The sequence below is a fragment of the Anoplopoma fimbria genome, chromosome 13 (genome assembly GCF_027596085.1).
Source record: "Anoplopoma fimbria isolate UVic2021 breed Golden Eagle Sablefish chromosome 13, Afim_UVic_2022, whole genome shotgun sequence".
NCBI lineage: Eukaryota > Metazoa > Chordata > Actinopteri > Perciformes > Anoplopomatidae > Anoplopoma > Anoplopoma fimbria.
This window is the reverse complement of record NC_072461.1, coordinates 21,709,002-21,730,964: the sequence shown is the minus strand read 5'-3', so window position 1 is coordinate 21,730,964 and position 21,963 is coordinate 21,709,002. Positions and strand designations below refer to the sequence as shown.

Here is a 21,963-nt window from a genome sequence, read left to right as displayed (position 1 = left end):
AGATTACTCCATAGTCTTTACTTTTCTTTACCTGTAAGTAACTAGGTCATACCTTCATCCTTTGTACAGTCTGATCACCAATTCTACTGTTACTTCTGCATAAATAAGCTATTCATGCTACAAAAAAGTAAGTATTGATTATGAAACCGGTCTTGTTGCTGACTGCGGTGAGGAAGAAACACCCTGTGATATACGGTGTACACGAAACTGACTGCTTTTATAATATGTGTAGTTGAAAAGTTGAGACTGCACTTTGCTTGCCACCAAACAGCCCTTTATACAGAGATTAAGCCTTCCTTGGAGCTCTCATCGTGTGCGTAAACATTAGTGGTGTAATGCTGGATAGGCCACATGCTTGACCTTTGTAAAAGCAGGTCAACATCTTGGCCTTTCTAATGTTACAGTAATAGCCCTGCAGTGGAGGCCGACCGCTGGCCGCTAACAAGAGCACAGAGCAGAGGGAAATGCAGCAGTACATCTAGGCAGTCTCTCTCTCCGTCTCTCTCTTTCCGTTTCATTCCTCCTCTGTGTTTTCACTTCTCAACTTCTAAATAGTCTGAGTGCAAAAAGGGGACGTGGTAAACATGACAAAGAAGGGCAGAGAAAAAAAAGGAATGACTGGAGACGGAGGCAATTTAAGAAACTAGAAAAACAGCTTTAAACTGTGCAGGCATCTTATCAGGATGCCTCATGGAGGCCGTGGAGCTATTCTGGACACGTCCGACTGGGAGGAGACCCCGGGGCAGACCCACAACACACTGGAGAGATTATACATCCGAACCAGCATGAGGCGGCCTCGGGATCCCCCAGGAGGAGCTGGAGGACATGGCTGGGGAAACAAGGGCATCTGGGCTGATCTGCTTTTCCCTGTAACCTCAAACTGGACTGGATGAATGGAGAGTAACCTATTCACTGAACAGAGAGGAGGACAGAGCAGCAGTCTCTGTCTTTTTTTGGATTCGAAATAAGTATGTTGATGTTTTATTGATGAACAATCATTCTTGTATATTCTTGAAATAAATATCAGACTTGTGTTTCATGATGTGTGGCCTCGCGTCTCATTTTCCTCAAGCATATAATCTATCTGTCTTTTTTTGTTTAAGCATAATCCTCCCTTTTCTAGCTCTATATCTTTTTTTGCCCTTTTCTCTGTTTCATCATTACTTTCTCTCTCTTTTATTTTCTCAGGTTTAGTTACACATTGTACATTTCCTTTGTCGTTTTGTGTGTGTGTGTGTGTGTGTGTGTGTGTGTGTGTGTGTGTGTGTGTGTGTGTGTGTGTGTGTGTGTGTGTGTGTGTGTGTGTGTGTGTGTGTGTGTGAGTTTATGAATGCATGTATGAGCACAAACATGTGGGCCACTGGGAGACAAGTGCTTATGTTTCACAAAACAGCGCAGAAACACACACGGGAAAAGTGTACAGAAAAAATAAACTAGTTAAAATACATCTGTAAAAGGAACCGAACCGGGGGTAATTAGATAAAAGTCCCTTTAAAACAATTACAGAATGCATAGATTTCTAAATGGATTCCAAATATATATTTTTTCTTTTTGTATTTATTCAGTTGGAAAATATATCCAGTGCTGCTCCAGGAAATGTAAATTGTCACTAATGCTTCCCACAGCGCTAAAAGCAGCCACGCCCCGGGGGTTTTACCCAGTGTTACCCCAAGTGATTTCATATATGTGGAAATATATATAACTTTTGTTTTTCACAAATGGGAATGAATTTGAATAAAGAATGGTGCTCCACTGCCTCTGTGTTGCATAGCCACCAGTCTGTTAGTGTTAGGGTCCGTTTAACTAGCTATGATAGGAGCTAATAGATGGTCAAAGAGTAAAGAAGAAGAAGAAGAAGTTTGACTCTTCCAGAGGTCTGCAACCTGAACAGAGTGTGATGGGACCTGGCAGGCCTGATAGACTCTGGTTGTGTATGGTTATATATTCACGCACATTCATGCTCCAGTTCAATTTTGGCAGAAAAAATGTTCTGTATTAGCAATTTTTTAGGCTGTAGAGATTTTTTTTTTTTTTTGGGGGGACAATTAAGTCTCTTGGTTAAGATTTGGGTACATATGTAAACGTTTTATTTTAGATTTTCCACATTAAAACCAAGTGGACTTTAGCACTGTGATCTGTAGGCTTCAGCTTCTGTCTTTCTCTAATTGACCTGTATTCGGTGCTGAATCACTTTGACATCATAGATATAGCCTTCAAACCCTTCTGTCTGCTTCTCTCTGAAATCCCTATTACATTTTTCCCCCAAAAATTATAATATTTATTCAGGGAGTGCGGTTAGTGACAGTGTGGGCTCCATGGTAGCTCTGATAGCTTGACGGAGTAGCAGCAGGGGCGGGGCTTAGTGAAGGGTCGGTTTGATCTCTGGTTAAACGTTCTGTTTTAGTGAGAGGGAGAGTGTGTGTTTTCATGCCAAAGTATTGGCTTTGGACCAGATCATGGGTGAAAAGAATGTTTGAAGGAGTTTGGTACAGGGCAGATTCTGCTGGAATAAAAAGCCTGAGTGACTTTAGCTGGAACAAGTGAGGCCAGGCCCAGTAAGAATTTGAACTCACAAATCTTAACTAGTTTTCAGTTGGAGTCTTGAAGGTAACGGACTGTTAAATCAGCACGGAATCCTTGAATGATACATTTATGGCTATTTTTACAAACTAAATATTAAACAAAATACAGATATGTGTCTTTGGGTGTCACAAGTATAACCTTGAAAAATGTTGTAGTAATCTGTTGAGCAGTACAAACTTAAGGGGATTCTTTGGCACTGACCTCAAAGACATCTACACATAAATGTGTTCATTCACCCAGAAAGCTGCTACTCAGATCTTGAAGAGAGAACATTGAGCTATCTGCTATTACCAATACCACTGCATCATTACAAAGACAGGTCAAGCACAGGGCAGGACAGAACGATGCACACACACACACACACACACACACACACACACACACACACACACACACACACACACACACACACACACACACATCTGAAGGACAACTAGCAGCAGTCCTATCTGTAGTGTCTGAACTGTCCACATGTGCCAGTGATGGGGCGCTAATGCACTGCCAGGGAACAACATGGCTCCCTTTGGGAATGCAAAATGGAGGCATGGCAACAGCTGCCAAAATGTCAGGCTAAGAGAGAGAGAGAAAGAGAGATGGACGGAGGCCACTGGGGAGCATGAGGGCAGGACGGAGGTGGATGAAGCCCCCCTGATGGCCAGAGTGAAACAATGTTAAAATAAAATGAAGCTTTTTTTAAATGATCTTATCGTATAATAAATAAATAAATGTTTTCACCGTTTCTGGCGGAGTGATTGTGAATAAGTTATTCTGCAGTGGTTCAAATATGAAATAAAAAGGGACACAATGTCCAATAGTGGGAGTGAGGCTGCATGTTATCCGCACATACCCGATTGTACATGGGTTAAATTTACGCTGGCTATTATGCTGCCTGGGAGCTTTCATCCTGTACATAACATTACATTACATTACATTACAGGCATTTAGCAGACGCTTTTATCCAAAGCGACTTACAGGAAGTGTATTCAACATAGGTATTCAAGAGAACTACTAGTCACCAGAAGTCATAAGTGCATCTCCTTTCTTAAACAAGCATCTTAAAGCATAAACCAGAGCAAAAGTATAGTGCAGAGGCAAATTACTACGAAAACAATAATTGCAACATGTTTTCTTCTTTTGCAGAACTGGAATGTTCTGTTGTCCACGCAGAGCAGCAGCTAACAAAAGTAAGGTACAGTCTGTTCCAGTGTATGTTGGTCCGTCACATAGCTCTACATGTTAAAGGCTGCTAGTCCCATTCTATGCACTTATCAAGTATTTCCGTAAAGATCTTTTCAGATTGTGTATTTTGGGCGTATTGGTAGTCAAACTGTTCTCTTCTTGACCTTTTCATCTTCATCAAGTGATAGCCCTGAATTATAGGTGTGTGTTTGCGTTATAAAACAGTATTTGGAGGTGTAACACATAACGCCACCCTACTTAAGTTATCAATACTGGGATGTTTGAATGTTTATGTGATTGCTGCTGTGTATTTCAGCATGGTAATTAGCAGCTAATTAGTTATTGATTGAGGCCAGTATATTTTATGGAGGTGAGAGGGCGAGTGTGACACAGGGCACGGCGTCACATCTCAGCCATAATTCACCCTCTGCTACACACCCACACACACACACACCCACACAGTGTGAACACATCCCTTAGTATTTCACTTTTCTTTCTTACCTTTCCTCTCTCACTTCCTCTCTTTCATTCACATATGTCTCTTTCCCACTTTGCCTCTATCAACACTAGTAACCACACATTTAATAACTTATTTAGTCCCTTCACTCCCACTCATTAAGTTTAAAGTGCATGGCACAAGTGAATTTAGGGCGTGGTCAGTCTAACTATCTGGATAACGTGTCCTTTACATAGTGCAATTGACTTTAGACCAGTTTTTTTTTCTGCATCTAATTTCACATCTGCAAATAAACCTAAACCTTCTAAATAATTCAATACTATGAAATTCTAATATCAGTTCTGATGCAAGATTGATGCAAGAGATTTCTGTACTATTACTGCTTACTGTAGTAAATAAAGCCCAGAGTGAAGAATTTTATTTTCACTTGCTGACAGTTTTTGTCCCTAACCAATCTGTTGAACATTTTATGGGGATGCATTGGGGAACGTTCAGGGTTTTGCTGATTTAACAACAAAATCACTTTCTGTGTTGAAAGAAGTGGATCACTGGAGGTCTAAAAAAAAAAAAATAGTTTTAGACCCGGTCAAGGTCACAGCTTCCACAGATATATGTCTTTGGGCGTTACTAATGGTCTGGTCTGATGTCCTCCGCTTTAAATCGCTGGCTATTTCCTAAGCCTGTTACTGCTAAATGGAAAATGTGTGTGAGTTTAGTTATGTGTGTGTGTGTGTGTGTGTGTGTGTGTGTGTGTGTGTGTGTGTGTGTGTGTGTGTGTGTGTGTGTGTGTGTGTGTGTGTGTGTGTGTGTGTGTGTGTGTGTGTGTGTGTGTATGAGTGACCTCTGCCTTTAATCCACTTTACCTTTCATTTCTTTTCTAGGCTCTCAAATGACCCAAGGCACCTGGACAGAATCCTCTCACAGTTTGTCTCCTCTTCCACGTCCTGTTTTTGTTACTTCTTCTCTCACAAAATTCATGCTCTCCTCATCAATCCATTCATTAAAGTGAACGTTATACCCTCAACTTTGGTATTTGCATTATGTTACTTTTAAAAACATAAAAAAACTCTTATATAGACGAAGTCTCCATGATGTCATCCATATGTTTCTGAAAATAATCTCTGTTCTAAAATTGACCTTGTCTTGTCTTGACCAGCGCTTAGCTAAAAATTGCTGAAGACAACTTCTATTTTAAATCAACACAGCCTCCTTTTAAGATATATTATCATTTGCTATATATTGTTTAAATTCCACAATTGTTCTGCGTCTTGCAATAATCAGTACTGGCATGGTTGCAACAAGCTGCTGAGAAGGTTTACAGGTTAATGATGGCAAACTTGATTTGATTGATTAATTGACTTTTAAAAATATTTTAAATCCACGACTTAGTTGGCACTTTTATCCAAAATTTTGCTCCAAATTAACTCACAAAGTAGTTGCACATTGTTTTGTTTTGCTCATCCCAGTGTTGGTGGTTTGCAATACCCAGAGATTTACACAGGACTACTGCGTACCAAAATAAATATCCCTAGTTAACTGTAATTATCCTTTACTCACTTCCATTCATAAGATTGAAAGATCGTGAATACATGGACTTCTTAAAAAACGCAATTTGTTTTGCCAAGAGAGGATGCTTACAATATTGGACAAGTGTGCTCTTCAAAAACTTACTGTACAAACATACATAATATAAGTAGCCTAAGCAAAGAGTTTAAACCCTCCAGATATGATTGATTTCTTAATTTATGTTTTAATGAACAGCCAGGCGGCAGCTCAAATATTAAAAACAATGCACGACGAATCAATTTCTTCGCCAAGAGCAATAAATATACAGGAAATTGTCCTTGTGACTTTGTTGCATATACACAGTGACAGCTCCCACATTGACCAAGAGTAAGTACACAATGGGATACATAACAGCCGGAATTTACATTCACTGCAAGAGGAAAGAACATTATACGTACTATATATTATGTTTATAGTCACTCCAGGCAAATGTGACACCAAAAGAAACTATAGAAAGTGATAGAAGCAAACGAGCAACCCTGTGTTGCAGGATGTCAATAAATGATCCTTGAACCATGAATGTTTTGAAGCAACATGCAGAATTTTATTTCTCTGAGTTATATTAAATTCATTTTGATCAGTTCCACTTGCTCCTAAAGCCTGATGTCAACTCATCTTGATGTTATGAATAGTGTGTCATAGTGCAAGCAACACTTGGCGTTAACAGGAAATGAAAAAAGAAATGGCGGTAATAGAAGCATTGTTAAGCCCCGAGGGAGAAGATGGATTTGGTGTCACAAAAACCTGCTTATCGATTTTCTTTTCAATTCTCTGACAAAATTTGATATTTGCCCCGTGATGACTAAGACACTAATAACTGCTTTAAATGCATTTAGTTCAAAAAAAGCCACCAAAAGGAGAAAATAGGAGCCTTATCTGCACTTATGATAACCTGATATGTTTTCTTAGACGGTTTCATATTTCCTAACTCAACATTTTGTGCAGCATGTCATATTTAAGTTACATTTACTTTCCATCTAAGTTTGTACAAGTAAGTATCTCCCCCAATGAGCCCACAGTATGTCAGTATCAGCCCTACTTTACTCCCACACTACCTAAACACAAGTTTTTGTCACTTGTGAGGACATTGTATTGACTCATATAAGTTACCAGGAGGCTAACCCTAGCCTAGCCTCACCCATTAGTTAACCCTTTTTCTCGCCCCGTTTCCCTCTGTAGTCCAATAATAGTTGAAGCATGGTACTATGTAGGTCACTTTACATTGGTGTCACATTCTTCATAGACACAGTACAATCTATATAGACACATCTTATTAGCAAAATGCTAACTAACTACATTACATTACATTACATTACAGTCATTTAGCAGACGCTTTTATCCAAAGCGACTTACAGGAAGTGTATTCAACATAGGTCATTCACCCAGTCAGAACTACTAGTCACCAGAAGTCATAAGTGCATCTCCTTTCTTAAACAAGCATCTTAAAGCATAAACCAGAGCAAAAGTATAGTGCAGAAGCAAATTACGGGAAAACAATAATTGCAACAGACTAATACGGGTATAATAAGTGCTACAAACACATCGAATAGGATAAGTGCAGTAAACGAACCACTGACCAATAAGTGCAGCGAACTGCTACGAATACAGTAAGTGCAACAACTAATACGAATACTAAAAACCTATTGTATAGTTACATCAAAAGTAGTTAGTTAAGAGTTTTCGAAAATGATAGAAAGGTGAGTTAAGGTTAGCCAGAAAACATCATGGCTAACTTTTTTTTCTTCTGAACAATTCTACGTGGGTCCCTGAAGTAGTTTTTGGTGTTATTTCTATAAAGCCTACACAACGTTTAACATCCCAATGCTATCATATCCTCACTCTGCACCTGGCTAAATAGAACCTTCATTGCCATGTTTCTTTTTGTCAAGCGTGTCTTCCTTAGCAACAGTAACTAAGAGGGGACGGTACTTAGGATCGGTCAAATTGCTTCATGCCTAACTCCAACCTCGCCTTTACTTGAGTATCACACTAACAGTAACCCAAAAGCAGCTCTGCCCCCTGGTGGCCTTCAGGATTCAAGCCTCCTCCCTCCCCTCACCTGCTTCCGCCCCCTCACCTCCTTCACACCTCACGACCTTCCTTCTATTCTATATTCAAGTGAAGAGACAACATGTAGGCTCTCCTTTAAAGAAAAAAAATGTGTCCTTCTCTTTCTTTTAAATCTGATGTGCTCTACCACCTCCATCGACAAGAATAGTTTCATGACCTTCAGACACCTGCTTCAAATTGATTGATGTCTGCTTACCTCGAACTATGATGAAGCACTTCCTTTATCGACAGTCCCACGTATTCACAAAAACTGTTCCCATCTGAAGCCACAAACTTAAAACCCACAGAGCGGAAGGAGGAGAGAGTTGCAGGTAAATCGTTGCAAACAGTCAGTGTGCTTTTCATTGAAGCACTGAAGCATCACTGAGCACAACCTGCTAATTACACTGTAATTCCATCTAAATACAAGTGTTAACTATGACAGGATGTGAATGCAAAATGCCTGTCACTTCTCTTATACTTATACTGTGACAAAGACACAGTATAAGTACAAACTCATACTGCGTTTTCAAGGACAGAGGGATGTGTGCATGTGTGCATGCATGTGGGGGTCACGTAGGCGCGTGTCAAACTCTGCGACTGGTTCATTAAATGGCACACAGATCAATTCTTAATCTGCTTTGTATTTGTCCTAACACATGCAGAAACACACACCCTAAATCTCCCTCAAACATGCACTAAGACACACACACACACACACACACACACACACACACACACACACACCCTCCTCCATTACTTCAGAGCGTTTTTGTCTTTCTCTTTGTCAAATTCAATTACTGACGACATCACTAAAGGAATCTCCACACTAACCAATTACCGCACGAATCCCCTGTGTGTCTGTGTGAGATGATCTGTGTGTGTGTGTGTGTGTGTGTGTTTGAACAATGAAGCAAATATGAAAGAAAGCGTGTGTATGTCCAATATGGAGGAGAAACAGGACACAAGTATTGGTAGGGATGGTTTTAGGTTTATAATACGGGGTTGGCCATAGATACACTAAAGTGTGTTCAAGTGTGTGCTGGGCCGGCCCTTTTTGAGCAGGCCCCTCCCTCCAGGTGCCATAGAGGGCGGAGTCAGGGAGATTCAGCTCACCTGGTTCGGCTGTAAGACTTTAGCTGTCTTTTTCTTGTTACATTTAGTTTTTTTAGTTCACTAATTTCCCTTTTAGTAATGCAAGATAAACTTTACTTTAGTTAAACACATGTGTGATCCCCCTTCCTTTGTTCAGAACATCCATTAGCTTTTGTGTCGCGGCGCCTGTGAAGCTTTCTGGTTTTCCGACGATCACTTTCTCTCAGTTACAAGAGAAAAGGCCTTTAAAATGAGGACTAATCTTTGTGTTAGGCAAACGTGACTCCATCCTGCAAAACATTGGCTTAGTTTCCCCTAGTCGAGCCCAGTACCCTCAACTGGATTAGCTAACCGGCTAACCCTGGTTTAGCCAACGGTCAATTGTTCCCGTTCAGAGATCTAGGTGTTAATCCAGTGGGATATTGTGTCGTTTTTTTCAGCAACCCTCCTCTCAAAATCTCTCCATTGATCTCTTTCTTTTCCCTCTCTTCTCTCTTTCTACCTCCCTTTCACTTCTTTTTCTGTCCTCTCTTATCGTTTACTTTGCTCCCATTCATCCAAAACCTTGTATCTTCTGACTCCCACCCCCCCCACTTTCCGGGCCTCTCGTTTCTCTCTCCTCTCCTCATCGATCCATTCGTCATCCTCTCACCACTCCTCATCACATCCCTCCCTCCTGTCACCTCCTTGCCTTGTCAGAGAAAGGCTTGCGTGAGGTCAGGATAATTGTACTAATTTGTGTGTATGTGTGTGCTCGTCCCCTATCCGTCCCCTACTTTCTTTGACGCCGCTGACCTACACATACCGCTTCGTCAACAATAGCGGCACATACACACATCACAAATGACAGCGTAACAAGATAGTTTACATCGACGGAGACGAGTGGAGGGAGGGCTGAAGAAGAGGGGAAAGTTATTATCTATGTAGTACATCACTGCTGCTTATGTTGTTGTCAGCGATAAATGGGCTAAACTGAACAACACGAGCTGCATCATTGAAATCTAGAGCAGTACACCACGGCCAGTGACGGGCCCAGCCAATCGTGTTATTCATGTGTTCATTAGCGGGGAAGGCAAAAAGCACTGTGCAATTCCCTCTGCAAACATTCATCCACCATGAATAATTAAACAAAAGGTTGGTAAATGGAATGTGATGTGAAACCAAATGAGAACTCTAATCGTCCATAGACTATTGCTTGTAATTTGCTACAGAGAAACATTTTTTTTTTTCTTACTAGTTTAAGAATGAAGCCAAAGCGGTAATCGACAGTTACAACACATGTGGAGGAAATTGCAGTCATTCCTTGATTCACCCATACATTTTCTCTGCTGGCTTAATGCTTTTTTATTATTATTATTATTGCATGGACCCGGATCTATAAAGAATTATAAAAAGCTAAGTCCATTCAATTCTGCTTCAATGGAAAATGCACTTTCGCATTTCAAAGACTGCCGTGTTCGATTGCTGCAGTTCAAGATGAAGTACGATATGGACAAATAGATATTTTATCTGAGTTGGAGGACTTGGTGGTGTTTGTTACCAGCTGGGACAAGACCGCTGGCATTGTTTTCACCTTTTGAGTCTGTGTGGAAGTAATCATTTCAAAATGTGTGCCTGCAGACAGGAACTACCACAGGAACTACCACAGAAACGGTTGTGAGTACTTCACCATATGTTTATATTTTCTGCCTGTCTCTGTTGTGAGTATTCCCTCCAAGCCTGTAAGAAAATAAATACCTTATGGAGACCTATTGCTAAACTGAACTTGGCCTAATCTTGGTGTAAATCATGACCAACATCTCTATGAAAGATGTTAAAATCCACCTGCTCTGTGCTGCCCACTGACGATTAGGCTGCAGAGGGTGGTGTGGGTGTGTGTGTGCTCGTGTGTGTGTGTGTGTGTGTGTGTGTGTGTGTGTGTGTGTGTGTGTGTGTGTGTGTGTGTGTGTGTGTGTGTGTGTGTGTGTGTGTGTGTGTGTGGTGGTGTAAAGTGTAACACATGTTTGTGTTATTGCACTTTACTGCTGTCACAGTGACTCACTGACAGCTACAGCTACCTGGAGCTATACCCCATGGGTCCCATTGTCAAAAAGCTGGCTGTGTTGAAGCTTTTCTGAGTTTGTCAGTGTGTGTGTGTGTGTGTGTGTGTGTGTGTGTGTGTGTGTGTGTGTGTGTGTGTGTGTGTGTGTGTGTGTGTGTGTGTGTGTGTGTGTGTGTGTGTGTGTGTGTGTGTGTGTGTGTGTGTGTGTGTGTGTGTGTGTGTGTGTGTGTGTAAGGGAATACAAGAGGGGAAATATATGTCAGATCAGATGTCAACAAACAAAAACAGTTTGCTAATACTCAATCATCATGCACACCCTCTCCTTTTCACACAAACAAACACAATCAGCACAAAGGAGGGCTTCAGGTTGCTCTATGTGCCGTGTTGTACCAATGCTTATTATAGTTTCGGCATGGTGTCCTTAACTTGATCTCAATATGTTGTATTTTGCTTTCCCCATTTTACATTTTCTGTGAATCATAACATATGCAAAGTACGGGATTCAGAGCATTAATATAGCATCAAGCGAATACTTGCTATGTAAAGATAAAGTAGTGTAATGTGTACATACGCGGAGAGTGACGTGACACTCTGTGTTTGTTGTAATCTGGGCTTCTCCTTGCTTTCTTTACATAGCCGTGCTGGCTGCCCGTGCCTTTTAATGCATTCTGCACTGTGCTCATAGCGCTGGTTCAACTGACCCACTGACTGTGTGGTCCTGGAAGCATAGAACCTCTCCGCTTCCCCCTCCTCCCTGAGCCATTGGCTCAGCGGCTGCCATATTGAGAGCCGCGTGGAGTCAAAAGAAATGCTCAAAATCTTGTATCATGCATGTTTTAAAGGCTTTACCCAAAATGTACAGCTTTATATGAAAATAATAAAACGAGTAAGTAGATTTGGGATGTTGAAGATGTAATTCAGGGGTCCAAGCTTTTAGGGTATAAAGCAGGGTGGATGCTGAGTAGTGTAGGAAAGCAGTTTCCTATGATTTTGTATAATGTATGCTTTTACTCCTGCACATGAATTACCTGGTTTGCAGGGTAAATGGAGAAGTACTGGTTAAATACATATAAAGCCACCTAGACTGTATACAAAATGAATTGAAAGGCAAGGTTTTGATCGCGGAGGCAAGAAATGAGGCAAAGACGCATAAACTGGACATGTTTCACTTAAGCTGAAATCCCAAAGATGTACGGGTTGACTTTGTGAACTGTACAGAGAGAGAGTCTGAAGTAAAGTTACATAAACAGCTGGAGATCCTGGTTAGTATTGACATCAGGCTGACTCTGTAACACAAAAAAAGAGTCAAAAATACTCCATCTGTCAAAAGCACTTTGCTTTGTGGTTTCTCTAAATACAGCTTTAGGCTGCTCATTATTTTAATATAAAAACATGATAAAACAAATGAAAAATTGGCTCCAGTTGATGTTAATTATCAACATATTATATAGATATAGGGATCTATTAAACATGCGGTGTGTGTGTGTGTGTGTATTTGTGTGTTTGCATGTCTGTCTATAAAGATCCCCCCCCCACACACACACACACACAAAATGCACACACAAGCAAGTAACTCTTTCCTACACCCTTCCACACACACACACACACACACACACACACACACACACACACACACACACACACACACACACACACACACACACACACACACACACACACACACACACACACACACACACACACACACACACACACACACTTACATACACAGAGAGCTAACATTACATCTATCTGAATGAGTTCCTTCCATTTTCTCTGTGCTGTTATTGATCGTACTTAAACAGCACCACTCCGCTCGGCTTGTACCAGGAAATTGGCCTCATATCGAAGCTGTCACGGCAAGGGTGCGTTTCACTTCAGGCCCTGAGGGCACAGAGGAGACGCGGCACAAGAGGAATCAATCTTCAATCCATAGCATCAACTTGTTCCTGTAGAGGTATTTCTGTTTTTACTAATTAGTACAGTGTTGTTTCTGTTGAGTTTATGTGGCCGAGTGGCTCAGCACTTGAGATCGTCCTTCCACCGGGATCAAACTCAAACCTGTCCCGCCCTTCACAGAGACACTGGATCACTGCCCGATCCATGATGGCTGCTCTAGCTGACGCTGACCTCTGACCTCCTTGTGGAGGGGATTAAGCAAACAGTAAGGAATGATTCCAGAGTCAAAAAAATAAACCGCAGGATAGAGATGAAATGCATTAAAGTTAATAAATGTGGGCTTCATGCACACAGCACCTTTAACCTTGATTTCATTAAAGAAAGATATATCAATGAAAATGATATTTTTACCACATAGACTTAATAAAGTTGATATTCAGAAGAGCACAGAAGTTTCTGGTTGGACATCATTGTATTAAAAAAACAGTAGATTGAGCTAAAATCCGGGATGTTATATGTACCTTCCACTTTCAGGAGTTATTGACCACTATAAGACTTTTGAACAATATTTCTATGATTGGGTATTATTTGTTTGTTCTCATGCATACGTATGAGGGTGTGCATGCATGATGCATACAGGTAGCTTGCCAGAAGAGGACTGCTACAAAGGGAAAAAAATGGATGCACATTTAAAAAAAAAAAATTGAAGGAAAGGCATTCAACAGATTTGTCAGGCCTCAGGATAAACGCAATGTGCTTTGGTCAGATACACTGAATGTAAACAGAAACTTTGTTTATGAGAAAACGCCACAGGGCACTTTTAATCAGCTGAATGTCATACATATTTTCTGATGCAACCAACTACCAGATATTTTTATTAATGTCTTGAAGCTTGAAGCAAACAGGTATTTTAGTGTTTTAAAATGAAGATGCATCCGTAGTTAAGTAATAACATCGTAATCTATTGAGTTTCTTTAACGGCCAAGACTGTTTTCCTCGAATTTGATAATTCTCCTTTACTTTACCAACACACTGAACCAAATATAAGTAACCTTTGTTCCCTCTTTCAGCTGAAAAATAATCAAATAAAGTAATAAAGTTGCTTTTTATGGCCATTAAATGAAAAACTGCACACATATCAGCAACCCTGAGACTTTCATATGACTTTCAGTAAACAGAGAGTGAGATTAAAAAAGACGGCATACTGTGATAAGTGTCTCGTTATGCTCAGTTGCAACAAAACAACAAAAATCCTCCAATATTTTATATTATAATGATGATTCAAGATGGATCCCTCGCTGTGTAAAATACCTCCACGTTTACTTCCTCACATCATCGTGATTTCCTCCCTGTTGTTGAAACGTTTGTGTTTATCAAACTCTTGAGGAATGATTTCTTAATCCATCTTTCACTTACCTGGCAGACCACGACTTAAGACATTGCGTGACTTGCCTCAGCAATTTTTCACTTTGGCACATATTCAATCACAAAGCAAAATATCAACTAGTTTACTCCACTGCAATGCAGAGCAATATCAATCATCTCAAATTAAACGTTGTAATGTATCGAGTTAAAAAACAACAAAAACTAATTAAAAAAAACACCTGTACAGTTATTAACAATGTGCCCTCAGAACAGGGATTGTAATAGTTTGTGCATGTGTGGTGTGTGTGGTTTTGCAACTTAATATATATATATATATATATATATATATATATATATATATATATGTAACTTTGTCAGAATTTGCATGAATGAATGAGATCACTTGCAGCTGCATGAGTGGGTTAAAAATTGTGCACATTTAAAATTCCTACTTATACATCACTCTGTGTAAACTTTGAACATGTACCTTGACCACGTCCACGTCTGTGGAGATACAGGTGACCGAGTCGTCCACCTCCCTCACCTGCCCATCGGTTTCCACGGTAACCAATTTGATGGGCACTGCGACGCGACGACCTGTAAGAATGGCTGTGTTCACCACCTCCGTGTCCTACGGGGAGAAAGAGAGAAAAGAAAAGTTTCTTTAAAGATAAAAAACTTTACTATAGTCCTGGATGTGAGTTAACTAAACATTTTTTTTAAAAGCCTGAAACAGCTGCTGGTTTCTTTATGCAGGAATAAAAGAAGCAAAGGTTATATGATGTTTGTCAAATTTTTTTGGTGACAAATATGTTTTCTCATTATATCTCATTTTTTTGTCGTTAGAATGTTTTTTTTTCCCACTGCTTTCCCAATCACACTTAATGTTTGAGACAAATTTGACTTTTTGTTGTTTCTTTTTAGACTCCATACAGTTAACATTTCATAAAAAGGAAATTTTGCCGTCATGTGCTTTGTTATTTTTGCTTTAGCATATCTACCCAACCAATGAGAAGAAAGACATGACAGGAGGTGGTGAGAGATGCAGAATAAGATACAGGAATAAACAAAGTAACAGAGACCATGGGAGAGTTTTAAAGGAAGGAGAGAGGGAAAAAAAGAGGTGATTATATATTTCACGATTAATGTAATCAGCATGATTACATTTGATTAGATCCTTCCAACAAAAATAGCACAAACAAACCAGGACACAGACACACACACACACACACACACACACACACACACACACACACACACACACACACACACACACACACACACACACACACACACGCACACACCTCACAGTCTGCCAGCGTCAATCTTGATTATTTGGCATTGCGTTTCCAAGGTGGCATTTATCACCGCCAACACACACAAGCCTGATTATAGGTTGTTTGCCGCGCCCACTGTTCCTGGATGGGAAGTGTGTTTGTGCGTCCCTGTTATTTGACTCTAGTGGAATTCAGCTGAGCATACTGGATGCCAACAGAGAAGATGAAGAGGAAGAAACGCAGAATGGATGTGCTGCATTGTCCGTAGTTCACTGTGTGACTCCAGACACAATCAGAATTTAAATGGTTTCAATCCGAAACGTTCTGCACCTCTGATGTACGAGGATGTGTGTGTTCTTGTATCTCTGTCTCTGTGAGGACAAATTGTACATCTTCAAATTGAGCATATTTTTGGAAAGTTAGACCATTTTGGCTTTAGTCTTCTTCTGTTTGAAGGGTTCTGATTTAGTTTAAGAGGTAAGGTCGGTATTGGGTTTAGGTTAATCTTAATTTTGAATTTAAAGCATGTAGAGTTAATTTGGGGGGATATAAATTGCATTGTGGCAATGAGGGTTCTTGCAAATAAGCTGTTCTTTTGTTGCACTTTTCAGCTGACAGTATTCAGATCCTTTACTTTAGTAAAAGTATCAGTTTAACGATGACAAAATAAACGAAAAGTAGAGGTTCTGCATTAACATTTAAGTAAAGCACAGAAGTATCATCAACATTTTGTTGATGATACTTCTGTGTTGAAGATACTTCTTGGTAAAAGTATCTTTTGAAAAATAGTCCCTGGCTGTGTTCGAAATCACAAACCACTGTACAGCATACTACCGTACTGAATACTATTGTACTGCATACCAACGTAGTGCATACTGCTGTACTCCATACCACTGTACTGCATACTCTTGTACTGCATACTACTTTACTGCAAAGTACATACTCAGTCGTATGTACTGCTTTTGTAAACACACTAAATACTCAACTATACGTCATACTTAGTATGAACAATATGTTAGTATGCAATTTCAAACAGATCCCCTATGACTTATATGTCTTTATATGACATTATCGACCTGCTCTACCTCTCAGGTAAAAGTACAAGTATGTGTGTGTCTGTATTGTAAAATGGCATTTTAACATTGTTACAGTAACTGAGAGAATACAAGATGATGCAGGATGACAGCAACACACGCGACAATTTAAAACTGCATTGTGAATTATCTGTGAAGGAAATATATATATATTGTTGTTGATTATGTTTGCTTTGTGTCACAAATAAGTAGAAAATGGGTCCCCGTAGATAGGAACTCAAGGTGTTAGATGAGTCAAAAGTCACAGGGCTTTCACTCAGGAGACTGAAGTTTTTGTCCCATGTGAACCAAGTACTTTAAACCAAACGGTGTAGTTTCTTATTAAACCTAATAATAATAAAGTAGTAGTGTTTTTTTGTTTCAATTTACGTTAACAATGTGTTTCAAACTGTTCTAAAACTACGACTGTAATCCGGAAGAAAATACCCTCCCTTGAAACTTAATTGTAAATGCAGTTTAGTTTTATGTGAACGTCATTTCGGAGAAAGAAAGGGTCGGAAAACTGAGAACCATGACCATCAAAAATGTAAAAATACATTTAGACATTCACAGTAACACTTGCTGTATATAGAAACCTAGATAAAGATGCAGAAGAAACAACAGGAAACACACATACGCTGAAACAAACAAGTATAAATAGCATATCAGGGTAGAGACACACAAACAATACAATATACACCTAACAAGATAAGACATCTGACACACACACACACACACACACACACACACACACACACACACACACACACACACACACACACACACACACACACAATGAAGAGTTTAAGTGCACGTTACCAGTGACAAGTTTGCTAACGCCCTGTCATTCTCTAGCACAGAACGCTGTGTGACCTTTACTTAATGAGATTTCTTTCTGTCACATACACAAAGACACTTTCTTAATCTGTTATTCTCTTGGATTGTTTTCTCTCTCCTTCTTAAACGCTGCTCGGTCTTGCCAGATATCCGAAATAGATACTGTAGATATATATTACTCAACAGAAGAGAGTATGCAGGTTGAAGGTGAGAAGCAGGTGAGGAGGAGGAGGAGGAGGAGGAGGAAAAGAGGGGACAAACAGGATTAAGAGCATGCAAAGACGAAAGAGGGAACGCAGGAGAGGAAGATGAAGGGCGCAAAGAAAGTCATTCTTCTCGGGCCTCGAGGGGAGGAGAGCAGATGGAGGGATAAAAAAATCAAAGAGGGAGAGTGAATGTGTTTGTGTACGTATGTAGCCTATATGTGTATGTTAAAATATATATGTGTGTGTGTGTGTGTGTGTGTGTGTGTGTGTGTGTGTGTGTGTGTGTGTGTGTGTGTGTGTGTGTGTGTCCCGGGGCAGTAGCCTCTACAAGCCCATACGTGCCACAGATAATATCATGTTTACATCTCTGCTATCTGCACCACAGGCCAAAATAAATGATAACAAGCAGGGAATTTAATTTAAATAATAAAAAAAAAATGAGACTTATTAGATATCTGTGTATTTTATTGCTGCCTCCAAATCCTTTACATCTGATTTTCTTCCTCTAAATATATGCTTAAGTTAATTCAAACTGGCTACAAAGTGGTTTTTGCGTGCAAGCAAATGATGAATCTACTCACCACAAGGGAGCCTAACACAAGTGAATTTTAACTCTAAAATGGAATTAACAAGGGGACCCTTAACACTGATGAGCGTTTTGTGATTTCATAACAATAACACTAATCTTTTGCGGCCGAGCAGTGCTAGCATGTTCTCTTAGCGTGTCAGCACCGCCAACAGTAGTTCACCAACCGTCCTTATATCACCAAGCTTCCGGAACCACATATTTAAGTAAGTGCCGATGAATTTTCTTGCGCCACTTTGGGTCCAGATACTCCATTCGGAGGGTTACACTGACACAGCGAAAATTAATTGGTAGTCTATTTGCATGGGTCAACGCGGGTCCGTGACCCTCCGTCCGACCGGCGTTGAACACCACAGACGGTAGTTAGCGTTGGAGAACAAGCATCTCTAATAAGGATGGAAATGTAATTGAATTATTTTCCTCTTTAATCATAATTGAACTGACTCCCCGTGGAGAGGCAGAGAGAGAGAGAGAGAAAACAGCCGATTGGTAACAGGGAGAGTTTAATCTGTCACAGTCATCTCGTATGAACAGATCCAATGCATGTACAGAAAACCTGCCTTATTAGCCAGTTCTTCACACAACAACCAAGTACCTTTATAACCTTCATGTTACAAACAACATGCGTTTACAGGCAAACACAAAGAGGAATCGCAGAGAGCAGAATAAAGACGGAAAAAACAGAATAGACGGACAGAGAAAAGGGAGTAGAGTGAGAAAAAAAAAAGCAGAAAATTAGAAAGAATTGAGGAAGTGGAAAAAACACAGCAGGAAGAAGAATATTAGAGCGAGAGCAAAGGAGACAGAAAGAGCGACAGAGAGAGAAAAATAAGAGAATTTCATGCCTGTCCAAGGGAATTATTAAGTGGCTCGTCAACAAGCGGCTCCCCGCTGCCTTCAAAAGCTGCTCCACACTGCACTGAGATAAGCTCAGAGGAGGCGTATGCATGCTTAGGTCTTGTGTGTCAAGTATCTCTATGTATGAATGAATGTGAGTTCATGGGTCCTGTATGCACATACTCATACATATGTGTGTGTGTGTGTTTGCATGAGTGAGTGCATGAGAGAACAAACGTGTGTGTGTGTGTGTGTGTGTGTGTGTGTGTGTGTGTGTGTGTGTGTGGTCATCCAGTATGCACCGACAGTATATGTTTGTGTGTGCCGAGAGAAGTGGAAACGTCTAGGAAACAACCTCTCTCTCTTCAATGAAGCTTATCCACGCATGTGTGTGTGTGTGTGTGTGTGTGTGTGTGTGTGTGTGTGTGTGTGTGTGTGTGTGTGTGTGTGACTTATAGTGAAGCAACTAGAGCGAGACCACCCATCACAGGAACACAGTGTCACACAGTGTCACACACACACACACACACACACACACACACAGTTGTAAAGAGTTGACAAAGTGAAAAAACTGGAGCTTTTTGCTCTTCTCTACAAATTCAATGCCAACTGTGACTTACAATAAGAGTATGTAAGCAGTTCTCTTTCTGTCTCGCCCTCGTTGGTCTACTCCTCTCTCTCTCTCTTTCCACACACACACACACACACACACACACACACACACACACACACACACACACACACACACACACACACACACACACACACACACACACACACACACACACACAAACACACTTCTTCCAGTCAAATTGGAAGTACTACTGGCACTAATCTATGACTGTGTTTTCAGTAAATGCACAGAGACATTAACACACAAACACACACACACAAAAAAAACTACCCTATCTACTTTTCTGTTCTTTCCTTAAATTGTGAAGTTTCTCATTTGGGGGGAAATTGCTTGGAACATATACAACTCTTGTGACCTTTTCACCACAGTCTGATAAAAAAGAATTGACGGGGGGAAAAAAGGCAGAAGAGTCCTTTTTACAGACACTGTGCTATGCAGTAATGACTGATATTTATTTTATTTTGAAGGTTTAATGAGTCATAGGTGGAGTCTGTTTTGCCACATTCTGTCTGTTACGTTTGTAGAAAAAGTTGCTCGGACATATTCTTATTTCTATACATTTGCATGCTCTTTATGTGTCATGCATACCTACGTTGGGTCTTATGCAAGACTCACTTGAATGACCAGATTTATTCTTAAGTGGCATTAATAAGTGATTTAAGAGAACTTGTCAAATTCACCATTTATTTTTGTATTTGTAAATTTCCAGACCTCTCGTAGGAGTCATGTACAGTTAGTCTGCCTAAGTTTTTCCCTAATGGGTTTCTTATTTCATTAGTCAGGAGCAGTTTTGATTTTGAAAAACCTTTCATAAATTACTCTTCATAATTATGTTAATGTCATTCTGTTTGACTCTGGAAGTCAGAATTACAGGCTTATGTAATTCTACATTTATGCACATATTACCACTTATTTAAATTGGCTGTTGATGCTTTTGTATAACACTACATTATGAACATCTTAAACTATTTGACCACCTCCTGTAGCAATAATTGGTCACCTTGCTGTGGTGTACGTTTTTTTATATGGAACCATTTCTTCTTTAATTCAGTGTCAGTATGACCATCAGGTGACTCGGCAGTAACAGCACTCTTTATTTCCCCATTCCTTGGCTGAAGCAGGTCCCTTAATACTGCTGATGAAGCTGTAAAAATACTGACTTTTCTTTATAGATCCCTAAAAGCAGGACATCAGTAAAGCACAAGTTGCCTTATATGATATAATTGGGGCGTCACTTATGCTTATTTACAATTCTAATAAACGTACCCTCATGTACGCATTACAGTGGCATTCATCATTTTAATGTTTGTCATTTACACAGTTATCTGAAGTTAATAATCGTTTGCCAAATCTGATGTGGCACACTCATATGAGCCCCCTGTACGAAAGGAGAAAGAGAATGTTAAAATGAGAATACAGAATAATAATGTTAAATCAAAAGCAATCAATAACTCATCAGTCGCTGTCCCTTTGGTTATATTACACGCTTGTCACTGGCATGCTGACACACTGGCACATACTGACATGTGTGTAGAAAACACCACGCCCTGTTTAAGCCATCGAATAAGATAGAAAAAAACATTTAAGGCACTTCATTTAGCGACATATTAACCAATTAGCTAACTGGAGGAACTGTTTATAGGGTAAATGGCTTTTTCATCAGGGAACTAACAATTACCCTCCAGTAACAGACAGAAAATTGATAATAATCACATCTTTTCATTTCTCTATTTGCACATGTATTCAATATAAAAGTTAGAGAGGGAAAAATGTATTAAACAAGAAAGAGACCCAAAAAATCCTGGTATAGATCAAAGACTGAAAGACCGACAGACATTGTGAGAGGAAAGAAAAAGAGGAGAAGACTTCAAGGATGAATCCAGTTTTATCATCAGGAACCTTCCCTCATGTCTTGACACAAGAAGGGCTGAACAAATGGGCTACAGGTTAAGTAACAGTTTGAGAGAGAGAGCAGTGTAACTGGATGGTTTATTGAGTGTTTGACCAGAGGCAAGGCAGTGAAATACTAAATAGTGTGTTCATCTGAGTGAACTTACAGTATACGAGACAGCGGGACAGAATGATGAAGAAGCAGGAAGACATACATACAGAAAGAGAAGAATTAGAAGAATCTGGCCAGAATACTGTTTTCTTCTGGTTACATTGGGTTTTTTTTGGTGGATCTTTATCCTACTGTACTGTTTTGGCAATGTTTTCTTTTCCATGTGTATTGTCCCTGCTCCTCCTCACCTGTTCCTTTGCTCTCGACATTAACATTT

The 21,963-nt window shown here is 39.9% G+C and overlaps 1 protein-coding gene across 1 annotated transcript in view; it reads right to left on the bottom strand.

The window, feature by feature from the left end:
• si:dkey-215k6.1 (transmembrane protein 132C) overlaps positions 1-21,963 on the bottom strand; it is a 234,560-nt gene that overhangs the window by 24,055 nt on the left and 188,542 nt on the right. Inside the window, exon 6 of the mRNA XM_054610157.1 lies at positions 14,722-14,865. Within this exon, the coding sequence (XP_054466132.1) occupies positions 14,722-14,865 (144 nt within the window). The remainder of the gene's footprint in view (positions 1-14,721; positions 14,866-21,963) is intronic.